Genomic DNA, 22,318 nt, shown 5'->3' with positions numbered 1-22,318 from the left:
TCCATCAATCCATATCTATATACAGAAGTGCGGCCAACCTCAGTGAGAAGTCGAAGCCGGGACGTTGTTCTCAATACATGAGTGTCATTGCCGCCGAGCATGCGTGACACCGGCAGCGGCATGCACCAAATCGGAAAGCCGTTCAGGACTCGCGCAGGCGAGAGCTTGCTCGCACAAGGAACGCGCGGATAGTAGGCTTCCGAAAGCGAGGGCGACGCGGCGATGCCCTCTCCCCTTACGCAACACCTGGCGCACCAGCGCTGCAGCGGGTGTACCCTTCCTCCCGCTCTGCTCCGGCGAGGCGCGCGCGAGACGCGACGTCGTAGCCAGTGGGAATTTAGGTGCCGTTTTGCTGCTACAGACGCCGGCTTTTTCGCTCAGTGGGCCCAGTTGAAGCTTTCGAATCAATAAATGACTAATTTTAGCCCGCTGTTTACATCACGATGCGCTCCATTCGTGTATCGTGGTTTCTATTTAACGCCATCCCGTAACCTGGCATACTGCCAACAATAATTGCAGCGTCTGGCGGTGGAAAGCGAGAGTTAAATTACCGTCATCGGCCCCTGCAAACGAGTCGTCCGTTACGGTGAAACTCGTTAACGTTGATACTCGTCCCTTTTCTTATTTCTAATTTCTTTCTTTTTTTACGTCCGCTGCAAGATCTCCAAGGTAATCGCTAACGCTCGTTGCCGGGCGCCGAGCGCCCCCCGATCGGCGGGCGAATATTCTTTTCTTTACCTCCATTTCTTTTTTATCGTCGCTTTGCGTGTTGTTTCAGGTTACCTCTTGCGCCTCCAAGCTTTGCGAACGAGGAAGCGAAGTTCAATAAAAAAAAAAAAAAACGTCGCAATCGAGCACGAAAAGGAGTACTCAACGTATCACCGGGAAAAAACTGTCGCGCTCGAAAACTCTGTATCAACAACAGGCCGCTGATGACATTGGAGCTCGTGGCGCGGATAGCTCGCTTCGGCGCCGAGCAACAGCCGCTATACCTAGACGACTCGTTGCATTCCGAGCTTCTCGCGCCAGCCCGAGTAGTAGTAGTAGAAACATTTATTTCGAAGGGAAAGAATTAGTTGTCGAGGACTTGGGCGGCGGATGGAGAACTCATTGCAGTGCCCCTGTGGCCTGTGCTGCTGCCCTTGCCTGCTGTACCAGGCTGCGCTGGGTTGTCAGGTCCGAGCTGGACAGAGAGGCCTCCCACTGCTCTTTCGTTTGAAGTGTTCGTAAGTGTATGGGTTTAGCGCGGCCGCTGCCAAGACTTTCGCCATGCGCCGGACACGCGAACGCCGGCCGATCGGTCGCGTGCGTCTGTGCGCGCGCACGAGGAAAATGCTTACAAACACGACGGAGAAAACTGGCTGGCAGGCAGCACCTCTCCGGGGGATTTCTCGCTCCCATCGACCATACCGAGCAGCTCCGTCTCTTTCACCTCTCTATCTATTCCCCTTCCCCCCTGTGCAGCGCGGTTGGGGTGCCCTCAACTGAGAGGCAGTTACTGCGCTGCACTTTACCCCAATTTTCTCCTTCCTTAAACAAGAATCTCTATCCTCTCTCTCTCTCTTGTCACTGGTGCGGGCAATGTCGACGCCTGCCTCGCTCGGAGCACTTGCAAAGCGTATGGAGCGAACAGAAGAATGAATGAATGAATGAATGAATGAATGAATGAATGAATGAATGAATGAATGAATGAATGGCGGACATCTTGCTCTGACAGCAGCCGCGGAATTCAACAACTTGCATGGGCGCCATATTGGTGAACCACAGGCAGCCTCCGCTGGTGGTCACCGTGGGATGAGCGCAGGAAACTTAAGAAGGAGGCGTAGGGTTTACGGCACTACACGTTCAGCAAGCAACACTGACGGGAACTGTGAAAGTAACGCACAGCGCGCAACAATCTGTTGCGTCGTTTGTCCGTTCCTTTTTTCCGTCCTGTGAATGTTGCCACGCCTAATGCGCCTAGCCATGATCTGCCAGCTTGCTCCAGGCGCAGACCGCTCTCACGGTAAAAGACTGCGTGCTTGTGTCGGCTTTTGGATCCTGTTGGAAGTTTCCGTAAATGTTTCAGACGCGGCTCCCGTACGACAAGTTTCACTCGCCGCAGGCCAGATCTCTCAGTCACTGCAATTGACGTACGCTGTGTCTAAAACCACGTAACTTCCGTCTCCATGAGGCTGCTCCTTATAGACTGATCCCTTCACGCCACACTGCTCCTAAAGTAAGCTTTGACGCTCGAACCTAGCTAGTGTGTTCGAACATAACTTTCTCTTCATCGCTGCACACCTGTGTAGAGTGCTATAGACACGCGTGTAGACGTCTGTATACAGTTGGTCCAAACTACACTTATGCGTCATTGAGCGCTGACTTCCAAGCGGTACCCGAAAAAAACATTAGGCAAGAGTACGACGCGGGGCTCCAACGCGCACGTCAGCGATCAATATGGCAGGAAACAAGAAAAAAAAATGTAGCTCGGGCTACGTAATCTCCCCATGACATTTCAGCCAGACCATCGCGTTCAGGCATGGTGAGCAGTGCCACGCTCAGTCGTCGTTTGCGTGCCATACGTCGGTGGCTCGGTCCAGTCGGCCCTCGTAGCATGCGCACAGCGTCGCCGTGTATAGGTGGCTCGCTTTTGCGTGTGTTTCGCGTATTTGTCTTCTCTCTTTTTTTCCTCCTCATCGTCCACAATCACCGCCGGCGGAGGAAGGGGGGGGGGGGGGGGCAGAACGGGAAACGCCGCCTTCGGGCACTGCGAGCCGAGCGGCTGACATGATTTCGGAGCGCCTGGCCCCAATATTTCCTCGAAGTCAAGGTCTCTTGTCTCGAGCTAAGCTCGCCGGCTCGCCAGGGGTGCGCGTATCCGTGCCCGGCTTTCCGCCTGTGCATGATGCCACCTTTACGAGCGTGCCGATCGCCTGCAAAAAAAAAGAGAATGGTTGAGGAAGGGGAGGGCGAGTGGACGTGATGAACTGCGTGTGCGTCACAAGCAAACAAGAAATTACAAGGAAAAAAAAACGACAGTGTAAGGAAAAGAGCATGTGCAGATGCACGAAATGACGGGTAGACATGATTGCGTCAGACAAAAAAGAAAAAAAAACATGGACAAACGGGACATGAGAGGAGGTGTGGAACGTTCCCTTACTGCGGAGAAAGCCTTGCACGGGGAAGGGGTAAAAAAAAAAGAAATAAATCGTTGGCGCTTTGAGCATACGATCGGCGCATTAAGCAACGGGACGACCAATCAGCTGTCCCCTAGGTACAGCGCAGCTCCGAGTACATTTGAGCCAACTCGAGCAAAAGCTATCGCCCCGAAAAAATCTTGCAGCGCTTTTGATCTTCATCACTTGTTGTGTCTCGCGAAAAAAAAGGTTTCAGGGGAATTCAGTATAGAAGCTACAAGCCGGTATCCACATTCACCGTCTGCGTTTGCTTCACGTAGCTTTATTTTATTGCCGGCTGCTGTAGACGCGAACGTATAATTTTTGGTCCAAGTAAACGGTATTTAGATAACCTTCGACGGTGTGAGATAAACAAATAAGCGTTTATGCATCCTTGGAAATATATATATATATATATATATATATATATATATATATATATATATATATATATATATATACACGTGGGCGGAGGTTCCCTTGCAGACACATGAGCCCCAGGCAGCTTCCCTGCCTGATAGGTCTCGTCGGTCTTGACCTATCGTCGTACAATGCAGTATTTCTCGTTTCGACTGGAGGCCATTACCGAGCAATGTAGTGTGATCGTACTGATATGAATAGTTGCAGTGTATTTGTGTTCGCATTTATCGGCGTGCCCATGGCCGATCGAACATGCCGGTCTGATGACCTTTTTCGTGGTCTGGAAACTCCGTACGGAACCAGCCGTGCTGTTTGCATGACATTGTGCTTGGTGGCCTCGAGCCAATCAGCTGTAGCTACTCCCTGCTTCATGGTGTCGTGCCTCAGGCAAGTGAAGTGCGCCTAACTCCGCGCGGCTTATTTCGAATTCAGGAAACGCTTGCAATAGCTGTGAAAGGCGTCGCATCGTGGAACTATGCTGGAACAGTGCAGATCACATCATATGTTTATGTGCTCGGGTAGAGCCAGCGATTTTTCAATGGTAACTGTACAAAATAGGCGGTTTGATCATGCTTGAATTGGTGATTTCATGTTGAATTGGTGTGTGCGCGCGCGCGTGCGTGCGTGCGTGCGTGCGTGTGCGTGTGCTTGCGCGAGCGTGTGCGTGTGTGTGTGTGTGTGTGTGTGTGTGTGTGTGTGTGTGTGTGTGTGTGTGTGTGTGTGTGTGTGTGTGTGTGTGTGTGTGTGTGTGTGTGTGTGTGTGTGTGTGTGTGTGTGTGTGTGTGTGTGTGTGTGTGTGTGTGTGTGTGTGTGTGTGTGTGTGTGTGTGTGCGCGTGCGTGCGCGTGCGTGTGTGTCGGAGGACGAGGCAGGACCTCGCTATTGGCGTTCTTTGATTGAATGTGTGGTCGACCTGGTGACCTTAAAGTAGGAGGGATCCGAATGAACTTTGATCTCCCAGGGCTTCTTTCCCACCGGAATAGGCACCGCGCTGTGGCAAGAAATCGAACTGACAACTTCGCTATGAGAAGTATAATGTCAAACCCATGAGTTGCCGTGGCGGGTATCAAGTGTCGCGTTTCATGCCTCAAGCGACGCTAAATGCCATGACGAGTGCTTGGCTATGCACCTTGCAGTTTTTTAGTTACGCGGCCCGTTCTATATCGTCTGTTCCGCTAGATGGCAAGGCAGCCCGAACCGTTGCAGACGGAAATGCGGTTTCCTGGAAGCTGTCTTACTCGCCGTCTGTGTCACATCTGGAACGAGAGATGAGATGGGCGACGGTCCAGTGGAGACGGCAAAGTAGTTGTTTACTTCGAGAAAGGAAATACTCTTCATCGGGGTCTCTTCTTCTATTTCAGCCTGGTCGCTGCTGTTGATCGTGACGTAACGCCAAGGAACGCGCACTCCGAAAAAAGAAAAAAGAACATTGCAGTACTTGAACGTTATGGCTGTGTGCGCTGGACTGGAATTAATGACAGGAGCAAAAAGCAACACAGGAAGGCATTTCGATTTCCTCTTTCTTGGCTTGTGACATACCCTGACCTTCGAGCAAACACTTATTAAACGATGGAAGAAATCTGCTCTCTTGTTTACGTCTTCGCAATTTCCATTAAGCGAACGAGGCAGCGAGCTAATGCGCCGTAGCTTGAGCAACGCCCCATGAGAAAAAATGAGGAAAGAAATCGAGTAGTGATTTCAGGAGAGATTTTAGTGGCTTAATCACGTAGTGTTCGTTGGACCACTCTTTCACGTTGTCTGCAATCAGATCTTCGTTTGGCGGAAAAAGAAAACGTAAAGTGATCCACTTACAAAATTCAAGCGTACTCTAAACCAAAACGGCCGTTTTTCGACTAGCACAGGGGAGTGCTGCCAGAAAAATTCCGGAATAATTGATGCGTGAAGGCACAGTAAACAGAAAGTAAAACCTAACAACGTTACCATTTAGGACCTAATTCAATTGGTTTCTCGCTTTCTCTCTTTCTTTCTTTCTTTTTTACATATGTATTTCTTGTTGCGCATCGGCAAGCTGGCATCCGCTGAGACTGGCCAATGGGGACACGTTTGGGACTGAATTCACAAAGCTTTTCTTTCGTTAGTGCTGCTGGCCATTAACTGTCCGACTTGTCTAATAAAAATCCCGATTGTCTGGTGCCGGCACTAACGAGCACTTCTAGATCGAAGTCTTGTATTGTGTATGGTCTTCATACGAAAGTTTTCCAGCTGGTATATCAACGACAGGATCACATAGGATTGAAGAATTCTGCGCACGGGCTAGCGGCCTTTCGCGTGACTCGACGCAAGTGGGTCGAGTCAGGTATCTGTGCTAGTCAACCTGACCCAACAAGTATTTGCATGAACTGTGTCACAGATGGACCGCTTGTAAAGAGAAAGGAGAACCCGTCGCGGAACAAGGCGTCGCTTTACAGGAGCGCAGATTTTTGGGCTAGTTGGTTAGTTGCATCAATTGAAGTCGTAGCGCTGGATTGACACGGACAAGTAAGTCGACAGGACGTGGGCCAACTGTCAACTGAATTTTATTTCAGGAAAGCATGGCATTTATACCGCCTCAGATGAGCGAACATATCGCACGCGCAACCCAGCGTTTTCCAGATAGGTCATTTCCATTCCGCTCAGAGAAATCGACGGAGCGCTGACGCAGTTCGCACCTTCTTTTGCAATCAAGCTTGCGTCTACAATCTCCCTCGTATCTTTATCTGCATTTCTAAATGCGACTATACAATGATTAAACAGTGGTACGCTTACACCCGCAATCATCACAATGCACGGAGACATGTCCATCTCGATAGCAGTTCAATTTTTGCTTGTGTTCCCTTAGCCTAGCTGTCATTGAGGCATCTGCCTGACTGCCCTATGTACGCTTTGCCGCACGACAAAGGCAAGCGATATACGACACTTTGCGCGCAGTGCACAAACGGCAGCCGGTGGTTGTTCGCGCAGCCTCGGCGCGCGTTTCTCAACGGATCGGTGGCCTTACATATGCTCGATAGCTTTTGTGGAGCCGAAAATACGACGTCCACTTCAACTTCTTCAGTTGATAGTTGGCCCACGTCCTGTCGTCTTTCTTGTCCGTTTCAATCCAGCGCTATGACTTCAACTGATGCGTCGCTTTTGTCGCTTTCTCGCTGCTGGCTTCGAGTCATCGCAACCCGACCCGACAGGTGTTACATATGCATCTCGCCAGACGCTTCGGGCGGAGTCAAATTTAACGCTTCGAGGTTAGCCGACCCATAGAGTGACACGACGACCTCTCAACACGATAAGACATGGTTTCCATGAGCAAGACAGGTAATATTTAACACGGCAAACTTTTAAAAATTATCTTCGGAAGTATATAGACGGTCAATGTGAACTCCGGCTTGCCTACTCATAGATTTCTCTCTTGTGCGTACAGTGGTAAGATTCACTACATAAAAAAAAGTTCGCCAACAAATATGTTTTCTTTTGTCTACTGTCCGTAGGCATTCAAACTGGTTGTTTACAGAAAGTGTAAGTCGACAAGCCCACAGGCTGTCCGTATGCATTCAACAGATCTTACAGCAAGATATCTACATGCGTTCTATGGAAAGTGGAATACTTTTTTGTAAGAAAGAATAACTCGGGACCCCTTCTTTGGCCGACTTCATGTAGATGCCATGAATGAGCGAGTATCACGGTGGCGCATGCGATTAGATCGAGAGCGTGAGCGAGGGGACAGCGTTCTCAAAGCAGCCACCCCCAAAGAAAGACTGCCTGTTAGCTCAGCGAAGGCAGTCCTTTAGTACGTAGGCGGGAGTTCGCCTTTAGTGGGCCTCACGTAGCGTCAGGTATAGCACGACGAGCCGTCCGTAAATGCCATGCACTTAAAGGCTCTCAAGAAATGCCTCTGTGACAACCACCACTTCTTTGTTTATTCTGGTGGTTATCCAATAAGGCACCGTTTCGTCGCTTCAGTCAATCGCGTACCATGTCAACGGAAGGACAAGAAACACTTAGTATTTCCAGAACGCATTCGCGCACCATCCGTAAGCTTGCAAAAGCATATTTCAATATTTGACTACATTCGTTCAGGAGTCAGAAAGCGGAAGAAACCAAACAACGAAGAACAACGCAAATAACGGCTAACGCGTCCACCAGCGTGAGCGGAGGCGGAGGTTCAGCAGCAGCATCCTTGGAACGAACATGGCAATCGGCCAACTCAATATTTCCTGTAACGCACTGCGAGCCGCACGCCTCTTCTTGCAACATCGACTCTTTTTGTTGTTGACTTGCGGTGTTCTCCGAAGCAAGCATCGTCGAATCAGCGGCGAGTGGCAGCATTACGTACGCCGCGCGTGGACGAAGCCGAGCTTTCGCAACTGCTCAGCCTGCAGTGTGGAGACCAGTGGCGTAGCAACAGGGGGGGCCGGGGGGCCGTGGGCCCCGGGTGCAAGGGGCCAGAGAGGGGGGGGGGGTGTCATATGCGTCTGAAGACACCCCTCTTTCCGCCAGCTACACCCGGGGAGGGGGGTGACAGAAGACCTATGGGCCCCGGGTGCCAGACGACCTAGCTACGCCACTGGTGGAGACCGCGGCGCACGCGCCGTTCGTGGCGTCCTGCCAAACCTGGGAATGTGCGCAATCGCGTCTCTCGCGTATACGCTTGCGAATTTCCCAGACGTCGAGATCTCCTTTGCGGAATTACCGCTGTAGAGATTTGAACGGATGGAAGGTGAGAACGGGCACAGAAAACCGGAGGCAGAGTAAAAGCGCCTTACCTCTGGAGTTGTGTTTCCTCCTATTTGCTGTCTTCGTTTTCCGTTGTTTCACGTCTCTTTTCCAAATGTAGTAGTAGTAGTAGCAGTAGTAGAAAACTGTATTTGGTTGTTTTGTAACGAAGTCCCGGAGGGTGGAGCCCTCAGTCCCGGGCCCCATTTGCTGCTGCTGTCAGGCTAGCTGGCCCGGTCAATCAGGTATCGATGGTCGTCCAAAGCTGTCCTGGAAGAAAGAGCGGCTTCCCACTGGAATGGGGAGGCGTTGGGCATTCTAGGAAGGCCCGGTGGTTTGTATCATTCACACTTAGAATGGTACAGCTTTGGGCGTCTTGCACAGAAAGAACGTTTGTAGGGGTACTGGTTAGGGTAAAAAAAGTGCGGCGGGAGAGCAAGGCTGGGGAACGTATTAGTTTGGAGCTTGCGCCAAGCGGCTGCAAATACAAGCGCCAATTTGCGTTGTGGCGGCGTTGCCAGCGACAACATATACGAACATACAAGAGATGGTCCCCCTATAGGTTACCATCATTTCTTTTTCTTTTTGATCTCTCATAACATGATATTGTTGATATTCGCACGTCTTCACAATATTCACAACGTGCGTCATCCATTCCGATTATACTTTCCCGTTACTTGAACCTTGGTGGCTAATTACTGAGCCGCAGAATTTGAATCTCCAGTAATCACTGTTCCCTGCAATGGCTGGCTGGTTGCACCCTCCGCGGAGGCACTGTGGCTTTCGCGTGTGCGGCTGCGTTGGCCGCATTCGGAGGGGCGGAATGCAAAAAAAAGAGAGAGAGGGAGAAAAGGAAATGCTCGTGTATTTAGATCTAGGTGCATGTCAAAGCACCAGGTGGTCAAATTTTATTCGGGACCCTCCACCACGTACGGCCTAAGCCATAGCCCGCCGTATACAGCTTCAGGTCGATGAACCTCACAATTTCAAAAGGCCCTCTGTGCACGGTGCGTTGCACCTGAACGCAGCTTGGCCGGAACTCCACGCGAGCGTTCATGGTGGCCAGCGGGTCAGTTTTGAACCGTTGACGAATGATTCGGGTACTGAATGAACAAGGATGATGTTATTTAGTGATGTGCTGATGGTGATTAAATCATGAATGGTTGTATGCTATATTCTAATTGACATTAAGATGGAGAAATGGAATTGTGCAGAATAATGCGTAGGGAAGATAAACGGGAGTCAATTATCGCTACAGAATCGGTGCCAACAGAAAGCAAGCGCAGTCGGGGACGAAAAATAATTAGGTTGCGCTATGGAGTTAGGGAATTCGTGGGCACGAGATGGTGTCAGCTAGCACGAGAGAGGGCTAATTGGACTTCTCTGGGAGAGGCCTTTGTCCTGCAGAGGGCATAACAAGATGATGATGACGATTTCGATGGACTGCGATGGTTGGGCATCCATCGCACGCTTGAGCAGTCTGCTTCGAGCGACGAAGAGAGGAGAGTGTCTTAATACTCTGAAGAACCGACGAAGCGAGAGAGTTGTCCGTGCGGTCAGCCCCGGTGAGGCCGGTCGTACGCGCCGAATTTCCACCACACTGGCCCGACACCGCAGCTTCCGGCTGGTAGAGGGTCGGAAGGGGACAGCGCTGCCGACCTTGCGGCTTCCGTGGTGGCGGCGGCGACCCCGATGACGTAACGCACGTGACCCCTTTGTTGCGCGGGCACGTGCCACCGGATCAGCTAGGCAGCCCTCCTCGACCGCACTCCTCTCTCTTCCCCCCCAATACATCTGGATCTTCCGCGCATGTTTGCTCCGCCTCCGAGATCAGGTCCCTCAGCGACGCGACTGGGCATCGCGTATCTCGGAAGTAGGGCCGATCGCACATCTCTGAAATGTAGCGTCGCGTGATGGAATTGAACCCGACCAAAGTAGGCTCAGCCCGCGCACGCGTCCCGCAGGTTTTAGTATCTCCTACCAACGCGCTCGTCTTGCTTCCTACCGCAGAGACTGTGGGTGCGGAGCAATGCGCGGCTGCCCAAATTGCACGGGTAAGCGAGGATGAACGAATACGTTGTAATAGACGACCGCGATGTTGCACGACCACATAGGTAGATTTCGTGCGCAGAGCGGTGAGCGAAGCCTTTGAACAGTTGCATATAGGTCAGAAACCACGGGTCCCCAAACGTGCTGTGCGTGTTCGCCGACCACTGCTGAGACTGTGAGGTCACGTGCCGGGCCTGTTTCTGTAGCCACGGAAGAGAGAGGGGAAAAAAACACTGTGGAGACCCCACGCACTGTGGGAATCGACGTTATGAGTAGCATTTTGCAGGCAGCTGGCTATGCAACATTGTTTGGGGTACTGCAAAGCATCACCATGTTAACCAATGTGTTTGCGTAAGTCTCTTATTTGTGTCTGTGACACGTGTACAGTGAAGTAATATTGACGCGAGAGAGCGTGTGTGTGACGACGGCAGCAAGACAACGACGATTGCACGATTTCTACGAACGATAGAATTCGTGTGAACCAGCGGCCCGGAGGTGCGAGATGGGCGAGAAGCGCACAAGCTAAGTTCTCTTGTACGGCGGAACGTGTTGTTCACTTGGAGCCCACAAACGGGTGACTTGGTGTTGAAATAGTGGCACAACCTGAAGCTCGTGTCAGCTGTTACGGGCATTCGGACTAGTGGCGTGGTGCATTTGCGCGCCTTGGCCGAGCCGTGGTGACGCTGCCATAGTGAAATTCGATACGTCATTGCGGGGCTCGGACACTATATTGACCAGGAGAAAGCGTGGCCGGTTGTTTGATTAAGCGGCCTGGTGACGACGAGAAGGCCCGTGCAAGTCCGGTACGAGCTTCGTGAAGAACGAGGAGGCGGCGCATTGCTGTCCGGCGTTCAGAAATTAACGTTCGTGGGAAACTTGCTTTCTAGTCACTGTTTGAACGGATGCGACCATGTTCTGCTGCCTAGATATTCTTACTGTACCACATGGCTCGAGCGCAGGTAGCACGCGAGGATCAGAGGCGAGAGTCGGATTACGAAACTGCAATGACGATGCAATGACCACTACGTCATCACGAACACGGGCATGTAGCCATCGGCCAAAGTTAGCAGACAACTTGGTCTACTGGGTCGGCACAAGTTCTTGTCATAGTATTAATGCCATGCTCTTTATGCACGCATGCATGACATGAAGTTATGTCATTCCCTACATGGATGCCACGACGTCCGTGGGAATCGTGTCATGGCTTGACATATAGGTACATGCCGTGATATGCATTCATGGCATTCGTGCCAGTGATGTTATCATTGCATGCCATTGCATGTCATTCGTGCCACGCATGCATGCCATGACACGCATATACGGAATGTATTCAGTTAAAGAAATACATGTCATGTCACTCAATCCATTAATGTCATGTCATTTCATTTATGACATTGGTGTCATAACCTGCATGTCATGTCACCCGTGTCATGACATGTCACTCACGATAGGTTCATTCTTTAACAAATTCTGTATCCGGCTATCCATAACAGGAATGAAATGACATGACATGCATCACATTTTATGACTTGATTGTTATAAATGACATAAATCGCATGAGTTGATGGCGTAGTGGTTGTTTTTTTCACCTGCATATCTGTGAAGATATGGGTGACGAGACATATGTGTATTAGATTACAAGAATTACATACTCATGCATGTCTTGTCGTATGTCATTCATGTGAGGACATTTAAGTCATATCATTTATGTCAGGTCATGCATGCATGCTATTACATTCATATCTGTACATATATAAAGTAATCATGTCAGTCATACCATTTACGTAATGACATACGTGCTATGACAAGCATGTGATATCACTGATGTCGTGCCATGACATGAGCATACATGTATTGTTCATGTCATGACCCACATGGCACGTCATGCTAGTCATAACAATCATGTCATTCATGTCATTATACTTAGGTCATGTCATTCAGGTCAGGTCATACATGCATGTCATTCATATCCTGATATAATCGAGGTAAAGAAATGACCACGATGGCATCATGTCGTTCATACCATTTATGCCATGACATACATGCCATGACAAGCATGTGGTCTTATTGACGTCATGAAATGAGATTCCCATGCATGTCTTGTCATTCATATTATGACGCACATGATATGCCATTCAATCTGTCATTCATATTATTACACTTATATCCTGTCATCTATGTCAGGTCATGCATGCGTGTCATTCATGTTCCTGATATATGTCGAGTTAAAGAAATGACGATGATGGCATCATGTCATTCATATTATTTATGTCATGACATACAACCCATGACATTATGTCATGGCATTGTTGTCATGACCTGCCATCATGTTAGGTATTTCAACAAAACTGTTTGTTGGCCTAGTTGGTGTTCGCCGAAGGACATGTTTTTTGCCGCAAATTGAGACACACAAAAAAGGAAGAAACATAGACGACAGCCCGGGCAGCACTGGGCAACAAGTTCTCTGCCTTTTGTGTGTGGCTTAATTTGCTACAAGCATGTCCTTCAGTTTATCCATGCATGCATATCTGCCCCCATGCTTATTCTGATAGATACCCAGTTCAAGAAACGATCACAAAGAAGTTGGATGGATGGATGGATGGATGGATGGATGGATGGATGGATGGATGGATGGATGGATGGATGGATGGATGGATGGATGGATGGATGGATGGATGGATGGATGGATGGATGGATGGATGGATGGATGGATGGATGGATGGATGGATGGATGGATGGATGGATGGATGGATGGATGGATGGATGGATGGATGGATGGACGGACGGACGGACGGACGGACGGACACAATCAAAATGAATGAAGTGTGCAGATAATGATTCGCATTAAATGTGAAAGGAGCGGCTTCACAGAAAGTTGGCTAGTGAAGGCGGGCTGTGTGACGTCGTTCTCCATTTTAGTTTCTTTACTTCCTCCGTGGCGATCAGCTCATTAGGAATCCTTGAGCCATCAGATGGAGCACCCATTAAGGTGCAGATCAAAAGCCAGGTATTTGCTTCGAGTAGAGGCATGGCCAAGATATTGACACGGTCGTTGGAAGGTAGCCGAAGCACAAATCAGTTGGATGGGAGTGCAACGGAGTGCCGAAACGTGTTAGAATGGCGTCGGCAGGCGAGGCGATGCTTGAATTTGCGAATAAAAAACTCACAGCAGTCGTCATCACTTCCCTGCAACGGGGGAAACGCCCACCCATATACACTAAGAAAAGTTTACACCCTTTGAGTCGTATCTTGCCACACAACAATAAACGTCATCTGTCTTGTCCGCATTTCCTTTCTTTAACGCTGCAAGCCTGGTACTTCCCAGTAATTAACGGCATCCGCGTTATCAGCATAACATAGCATTGCCGACAGGAAAGTAGCGGGAGCGCCGTTTTCAAGAAAGGAAACGCACGCAAGGCAGATGACGATTATCGTTGTGTCGCAGATATACACCCCAAAGGATGTAAACATTTTTTAGAGTGAGTGTATTTATGCACACTCTTAAAACAGTTGCACCCTTTGAGGTGTATATTTGTCCCACAAGAAAAATCTTCATCTACCTTGCTTGCGTTTTTTTTTCTTGGAAACGCTGCGCTCGCTACTTTCCTGTCGAGAATTCTATGTCACGCTGATAATGCACATGCCGTTCGTGACTTGGAAGTACCGGGCTCGCAGCGTTAAAGGAAGAAAGTGCGGACGAGACATATGACGATTATCGTTGTAAGACAAGATACGCCCCAAAGGGTACAAACTTTTTTAAGAGTGCACGAGCGGGAACGTACGCCGCCTATGTCATTCGTAAACCTGTTTATAGTTTCCGGTTGGCCACGTAGTCAAATGGATCTTTTCATAGAAAGTTATGTCATGAAGTTGTGGTTACTCATAGTAAATATAAAATGTGTAGGATTCAAATGAAGCAAGCCCAACATTTCCGTACTATGGTGTTCCTTCTACTGAGCCCTTCTAGTATTGAAGATTAAGATGTGGCTGTTTGTATTCTGAACCTAAATAGCGGCACAACAGAAGCTGAGGCTAATGAGCGCTGCATAAAGCACAAAATAAATCACCAAACGGTGCTCAGGTACCTTGCGGTTCGGTGATCGCGCTAGTCTGCGGGACCAACGCGTTCACCGTTCGTTGCACGCTTCCTCTGCCGGTGTTACTTCACTTCGTTGTTTGAGCCCTGCGCCGTCGATGCAGCGCTTTCTCGCGGTTCTTATGGATTCAACGGAAGAAACGTGATGTGGCTTCTGTTTAATCTCTCCCAATTTAATTATTTTCCCTTGTGACATATCACTTTTACCGTCAGAAAGCCTGACGGAGATATATGAACGAAGTCGATGTGGAATTCCAAGCATTAATTTTTTGCTACCGACAGTTATATAACGGATTCAAGAAGTTCAGTGCCATTTCGCGTCTAACTTCCATCAGAATATGGTCGATGCGGGCGGGATCGAACCTTTGACCTCGTACTTCAGTAGCAAGACGACTTAGAGTCAACGCTGCGTGTAGCTTGTCCTTCTTTAAACCGTATGCCACACTTCAGCGTCGCCCGCGCAGTTAATTTACGCATATGAAGATTCGTATATAACATTCTATCGACACACCATAAAAGAATGAAACAGGACGCCTTGCGCCTGAACTGATTTACTGCGATAGCAGGAGCTTTCGTAGACACCGCCGTCTTTTTAAAGAACAACTTTTATACATGAGACGCCATCACTCCTCGAATCTGTAGGTGCAATAAACTCTCAACAAATTGCCATCGTGAGCAAAATCTGTGCGATATTTCTGCGATAATCATAAGTGCTACCACTGAGATGATATTCACCGCGATCGGTATCCACGTTTTATTCGGTGTTTAGCTTGTCCTATCGAGAGCTTTTACTGCGAAGCTATTCATGGCTAGGGTTCCGTGGATTTCTCTCGTGTACGTCAACAAATCTGCCTGCGCGAAAACTCAGCTCCTGAATTTGTTCCAAAATCGCTTCATTCTATGCAAAAGCTTATACGTATTATCACTTGGATATGCATTCTTAGCAGATTGGTTATCAAAAGGCACCACTTTCAGGATCAGTAGCTCTCAGACAATTTTTTTTTTTTTGCTTGCTAACCGAGCTATAAGTCATTCGTAAATCTCTTTATAGTTTCCGGTTGTCCGCGCAGTCAAGCGGTTCTTTTTATTGAAAGTTATGCCATGAAGTTGTGGTTACTCATAGTGAAAATGAAATATGTAGGATTCAAATGAAACAGTCCCAACATTTTCGTACTATGTTGTTCCTTCTAGTGAACCCTTCTAGTATTGAAGATTAAGGGGGTATGAGCCATTCATTGTCTTACGTGACGAACAAATTTCTTGTTGGGCTGGCATAGAAACGCTTACGCGATAATTAACATAGGGTTTACGAGAATGTGTGTGCTTACCTATCATCACTCTTGTTTTATCAGAACTGTCCCTGAAAATTATGTGACAACTGACCGCTATGGCGACTCTGTCATTACGCCGAGTTTCATTTACTTTTCACAACTAGGTAGTCCACAGTGCAGTTGTAAAAGTTGTGGAATTCCCTTCTCATGTCAGTACACGGGCTTCTACGGGAGGGAAACGGACAGCCCCGGATGTTTGTCTGCTAGGATAAAACTCTAGTGCTTCCGAGTTTCGTTAAACCCGTTAACTAAGAAGTACGCTCAATCGCAAACTACAAAAAAACGTGTTTTGTTTCGTGCACCACTTTGGACTGCGCCTCGGTCAATCGCGTTTTATTTCGTGCATTCGTTTGGCTTTGCTGTCCAACAATGTTCACACCACGCATTGGGAGCAAATTTGGAAGCACAACGACGGCTTATATCAGCATATATATATATATATATATATATATATATATATATATATATATATATATATATATACTGCTCATTTTCCTGTCACGCGATGTGACCACCTGGTACTCGCACTACCTCGTATTGTTACTGTACTTGCACCGTTTAACTTGTAATAAACACTGCGAGACCAAAAAGAAAAGGTATATTGTTGACCAGCTCTTATAAGTGCACAGTGCCGTAGGCACGTCAGCTTGTTCATCAGTAGTGAGGGTGGTGGTCGACGTTTTTTCTTTCCTACATGTGGCCGTTGAAGCAGAGGCACAGGAGGTAGCCAGCAAGACTACGATGGCCCAAAAGGAAACCACGAACGAACACTGCTAACCCGAATTCCGGCTTTCAACAGCTGTCGCAGTATAAGGGAACCTAACTCTTTCCAACACCAAACTGTTCTCGCTGACAGCGATGCTTGAAATCGGGTTACAGTTGAGTTCCAGTCTCATTGTGCGACCGTAATAAAACGACTCCGACAGGGACGAACACGAAGAATCGTTCCGCATCGTTCATCTGTGTTCCTGCTTGTCAGAGCTGTTTTCCTTGCGCAAGCGCAATAAAGACGCAGCTTTCTCATTGAGCGCTTCTCCGTTAAATGTTCATGTTCGAAAACCAGTGGGTGCTCATATTTTTCAAAGACGTAGCACCGATCGTTTAGCGTACGAGGAAGTGATGGAGCTTTCTCCCCCGTGGTGTCTTTGTGAGCTATATTTACGTCGTCGTGGCGTGACGCATTTAATGCCCTCGTGGTCGAACGTAAACACAGAGAGCGCTCGACCTTTTGTTACGAGCACGAAAGCAGTACTTTAGGGAACCCAAGTGCCAGCTCCTCTAATCAATTCATTCATTCATTCATTCAGCTCGAAGCGCCGATGTTCTGCAGAGAACAGTTTGCTCTATCCAGGGCCTCTCTGCCGTTATGTGGCAACCTGTGCGCAACGCAAGGTCAACACGTCACTGACAACAGACCCTGTTCCATGCCCGTCTCTCACCAGTGTTGCTTCGTTCACGTGTGCTTCAGGGCAGCTTTACCACGCCGATATAATTCGACGATTTTCAAGCATGTGAACTAGTTAGTAGCGCGCGAACAACGGAGGTTTCGCGTACGAATCGAATACTTTCGTGGCTATTTCAAGAAGTAGTTACTTCGAAAATTTCACATTCCATCTCGCGGAATATTCAATTTTGTCGAATGCACTGGTCTACCGCTGTTATTGGTTCCCGAGCAGCGATGGGCAAAGGCCCGCATGTGTGACCTGGAGGAGGCTCCTTGCGCCAGCGAGAAACTTCCGAAAGCTTTCTTTCATTTTCCGCTCGTTTAATAGCTGCTTAACAGCAATTGTCCGAACATCGTTCCGTGTAATGCTGAAGGACAGATATATCTTGCTGAGACATCTCTCTGCAGGCTGCATCTTGTTTCTATTATCAGAGGCAGCACAATACTCTTTATTCCATTCAACATTTAGGCCAAAATGTTGAAATATTCGTATCCGAAAGAAAGGTCTACGAATAAGAAAAGTGGCTAGCGGGCTTTAAGAAATAAGTATTTATTTATTTATTTATTTATTTATTTATTTTCCTGCGCGGGCGTCTTTGTTCCGTGCCGCTTTTCTCGATCTTCTTTAGCCAGCACAAATAGCTAACAGTTTATTACTGGGACAGTTGACTATACTACCAACTATCATCCCACTCAATCACTCACTCACTCACGCCTTCTCTATCTTTTCAGTTTCGGGAGGTGTGCAAGGACCTGCTGAACAACGACGATGACGACTATTACTGCCTCCGGTGGCTTAGGGGTGAGTCAGCGCGCATCGTGCGAGCTCTCGCATAGCGACGGCCAATCGTGCAACCTAAGAGAAATATGCTTTCATCAGCTCACCCGCCGCCGTGGCTCTTAGTGGCTATGGCATTACGCTGCTAAACTTGAGGTCGCGGGTTCGATCCCGACCGCGGCGGCAGCATGTTTCCATTATAGGGCAAAATGCAAAACAGTTCGTGTACTTAGATATAGGTGCACGTTATCGGACTCCAGGTGGTCAAAATTAATCCGGTGTCCCCCGCTACACCGTGCCTCGTAATCAAGATCATGGTCTAGGTACAAAAAAAATCCACACTTTAAAATACCTTTAAAAACTTAACTTTCATTATCTCGAGTGAACGACGCCGCCCTTTGCATATTGATAGGAGCGTCTAGTTCGCTCTAGCATTTCCTTTTATAGTCTGCTGCTGGGAAGTTACCTAGAAGTTGAAAAGCGATGTCCCGCATCCTCCCAGCCTATTGCAATTCCATTTAACGTGCGAAGACGGTGATTGCTCGGACTCAGTCGTGGCCGTCAAGGAAGGCGCCGAGACCACAGACAAACGAGGTTTAATCCTCTCTCGCCTAAGCCAGGCCGGCTATGAACGGCTAGATTATGTGTTAACAGTTTTTCTACCGCAATGAAACGCGCGTCACGAGAGAAGGCACACATGACAAGATGCCTCCTCTCGCGTTTTGCGTTTCTTCGCGCTAAAAACTATTCGCGCGCAATGCCAACTAGCCCACCAGTCTGTTTTATTGAAAGACTATAGATGTCTCGAGCGCGCGCTTCACAGCCCGGGCCGTCTCGCGCCATTGGTGTACGCAGTGGCGCCCCGCCATTGCGACGGCTAGAGTTTTGTTGTCGACGGGTTCTTCCTTCAGCGAGAAACAGAGCGCCAAAAAATGTTTGTTTGTTAGTTTGTTTGTTTTTGTTAAAGAGAAAGACGTAAGGCAGCTCCACTACGAAATCAGATGGCAAAACAAAAGGGCGTGGTATGTTCTGCGCAACGTAGGATGACTGGCGGGAGGAAAAAGAAAAAAAAAACTAAAGTCTGACCAGACTAGAAGGGCAGTGTGATGTAACGAACGGATTGAAGAGGCGCAGACGAGCAGGGAACCGTCGTTCAGCAGAAAAAAAAAAGAAGAGAAAAAGATTTTTTTACACAAACGTTTTGCAGCTGTTTGTAGCTCTGAAGAGCAGTGCCATTTACATATACCATTTGTTCTGCTTATTCACTTCGATTAGACTAACGCATTGCTAGTTATAACGCAATTTCTGTATGTCACCTTAATTTATAAAGAGGAAGGAAACGATGAAACGTTGTTGAGGCGCGAATTAAGAGCTAGGAAAGGGCAAGAGCCACGAGTGCGGGGCGTCTTTCCATTCGAGTAAAAGAGAGAGCGAAATGCGCATTAACGGATGTAGGAGCTGTTCGCCTGACCATACTCCTCCAAATGACTGCGGGCTACACAATTGAAATGACGCATCCGTACACGTTACGCATGAGCACAACATATACGCCAGCACCCACAGTAACAAGCCACTAAAGTGTATGATCAAGGTCGTGGTCAAGGTCAACGCGTCGCGTCACTTTGACGCGATGAGTTTTCCCGGTTTCGTGTCGTCGCGTGACAGGCAGGTTAAGTAGGTGCAGCCTTGAAACTTTTGACCAATATCCGAGGTCTAATGGCGAAAAAGCGTCGAATCAGAAATAACTATTTTTCTTTTGTTCGGTCCAATCATGCATAATCAGTGTGTATGCGTCATACCAGATGGGTGGTCCAAATATGTTTTTGACCCATCGCGGAAGGCTGATTGCAGAATTGGAATCGAAAAGTTTCGAATAGCTTTACGTTGTAGCGCCTCTGGGTTCACCATTACGGCAGCCGTCGCAGAGAATACGACGTTCCGTTGCGGATGTCACGTAAAACGAGAAGGGAGAATCGACGTTCAAGAAACTATGCACGCGGGCCCCGCGTGCGCCCTCGACCTGAGCAGCTCTGATTAAATAGCGCACAACAGTATAAGAACGAAAATGAGTCTTGCATAGCAATCACGGCACAGGTGCTACGGTGCACGTTATCTCTCACGTAGTACGAGCAACAGTGAAAGTCCTGCTATCGCGCTCTCCATATATATTACCCGACTCCTACTCCGGGTTACCACCATAGCACACAATTTTTACGTTGAAATAAATACTTTTCGTTACTTAAACATTCGCGCTATAAATAGCGCTTGCACTTTTCTTCTGGCGTAGCGGATGCTACTCGGGTACAATCGATTCCAATACCAGTGTCCCCTCCCCCCGTTTGCTTTTTTTCCTATCCCTCTTCTTTCGTGTTTCTCACGGCACGTGTAGCCGAGGTCATTAGCCATGTTATTCGCCACTACCATCCGTTTCGCCTTTGGCACAGCGAGAGGGCTCGTAAAGCAAAATTACTATTCCAGGTACAACGCAAGGACGATCGAGCAGACGATGTCTACCGGCTTCCTTGAATGTACTCACCAACGGAAACGCGCGCCAGGCAGCGTTGGCGGTCTTCCAGTGCACCCGTGCTTGACGAAGCTAGGTGCCGAGCCAGTTATGCGCGAAAAAAAAGAAAAGCGTGTGCCACGAATGAATTCAGTAGGTGCAAAAAGAGTATAGCGTCCTTTTCGTTCTATATGCACACCATCGCGACTACTGACCTTATATGCAATTCACTATCCCTCCCTCCCTTCGTCCCTCTCCGCTCGGGGCACGCGGTGTGCAGGGGCCGCAGAATACTCTATGACGAATGAGAGTGACGCAGGTAGATGACGTCACGAGCGAGCGTCCGTCCACGCGCACTCTAAACACGCAGTAGCGGTGAACGCTTGCGCAGAGGGAACGTGTAGAGCAGTCTCGCTTTACGCTACTTGACCGTTTCTGAGAAATCGAGGCGATAGAGGACGCGCCATTGGCCTTGGCGAGATTAGAAGAACTGGTGAGGCTTATACAGTGCTTACTATGTAACGGTCATGTCCTCTGCTACAGAGGTCTCCCATATAAGAAGCAATACGGGCTATGATTCCTCATCCATAAGTACATAGCGGGCAACATTGACGAATTCTACAGCATTAATGAAATGGTAGCAGTAGTCGTAATCCAACTCATTAAGAGGTATAGATTAGAGACAGTTCAAGTGTGCGCTCCAACATCTAGTCACGACGATGATGAAGCAGATCAGTTTTATGAAGATGCTGAATTAGCGACGACAAAAGTGCAAACTTAGTATACTGTAGTAATGGGCGACTTCAATGCAAAAGTGCGGGGGGAAGCAGGCTGGGGAACAAGCGATTGGCAACTACGGCGTCGGTTCTATGAATGCTAGAGGAGAGATGTTGATAAAATTTGCAGAAAGAAATAAGCTTCGAATAATGAATACCTTTTTCACGAAGCGTAGCAACTGAAAGTGGACCTATAAAAGCCCTAATGGTTAAACAAGAAATGGAATTGACTTTATACTTTCTGCCGATCCCAGCATAGTGCAGGATGTAGAAGCGATAGGTAGGGTAAAGTGCAGTGATCATAGATTAGTAAGGGCTGGGATTCAACTTAATTTGAAAAGAGAAAGAGTAAAATTGGTCAAGAAGAAACAGGTCAACCGAGAGGCAGTAAGTGTTAAAGCAGACAAATTCAGGCTGGTACTTACCAACAAATATGCAGCCGTAGAACAGAGAGATGAAGATGACATAGAGGTAATGAATGAACCTGTAACTAGACTGGTTTCAGAGGCAGCAATGGAAGTGGGAGGCAAGGCACCAAGGCCACCAATAGGCAAGAGAGAGAGAGAAAGGCAAACGAAAGACAGGGAGGTTAACCAGAGATTATCTCCAGTTGGCTACCCTGTGCTGGGGGAGGGGCAAGGGGATTCTATAGGTGAGACAGAGAAGGATAAAAAAAATTAAAATAATAAATATAAAAACCTACACACACACACACGCACGTACACACGAACTGTTTCTGTGGGCACTGTCACGCAGCCCGCAAAGGCGTTCCTAGTGTTACGCAGTGTCACCGTCTCCCAAGCAACAAAGGACCTAATCAAGAAACGACGAGGAATGAAAGTGTCCAACTCAAGAGGTAAGATAGAATACGCGGAACTGTCAAAACTGATCAACAAAACGAAAATAAGTGATATTCGAAACTATAACGTGAGAAAGGCTGAAGAAGCCTTAAAAAATGGACGTAGCCTGAAATCGTTGAGAATGAAACTCGGCATAGGACAAACAAAGATGTATCCAGTGAAAGGTAAGCAGGGTAATATCATCAGCAATCTCGAAG

General features: G+C 48.2%; 1 protein-coding gene across 1 annotated transcript in view; it reads left to right on the top strand.

Moving 5' to 3' along the window:
* LOC142576085 (SEC14-like protein 2) overlaps nt 1-22,318 on the top strand; it is an 89,709-nt gene that overhangs the window by 13,538 nt on the left and 53,853 nt on the right. The window contains exon 2 of the mRNA XM_075686022.1: nt 17,937-18,006. Within this exon, the coding sequence (XP_075542137.1) occupies nt 17,937-18,006 (70 nt within the window). The remainder of the gene's footprint in view (nt 1-17,936; nt 18,007-22,318) is intronic.

The sequence above is a fragment of the Dermacentor variabilis genome, chromosome 3 (assembly GCF_050947875.1).
Source record: "Dermacentor variabilis isolate Ectoservices chromosome 3, ASM5094787v1, whole genome shotgun sequence".
NCBI lineage: Eukaryota > Metazoa > Arthropoda > Arachnida > Ixodida > Ixodidae > Dermacentor > Dermacentor variabilis.
Note: the sequence above shows the minus strand (reverse complement) of the source record. Positions and strands in the feature narration are given on the sequence as shown.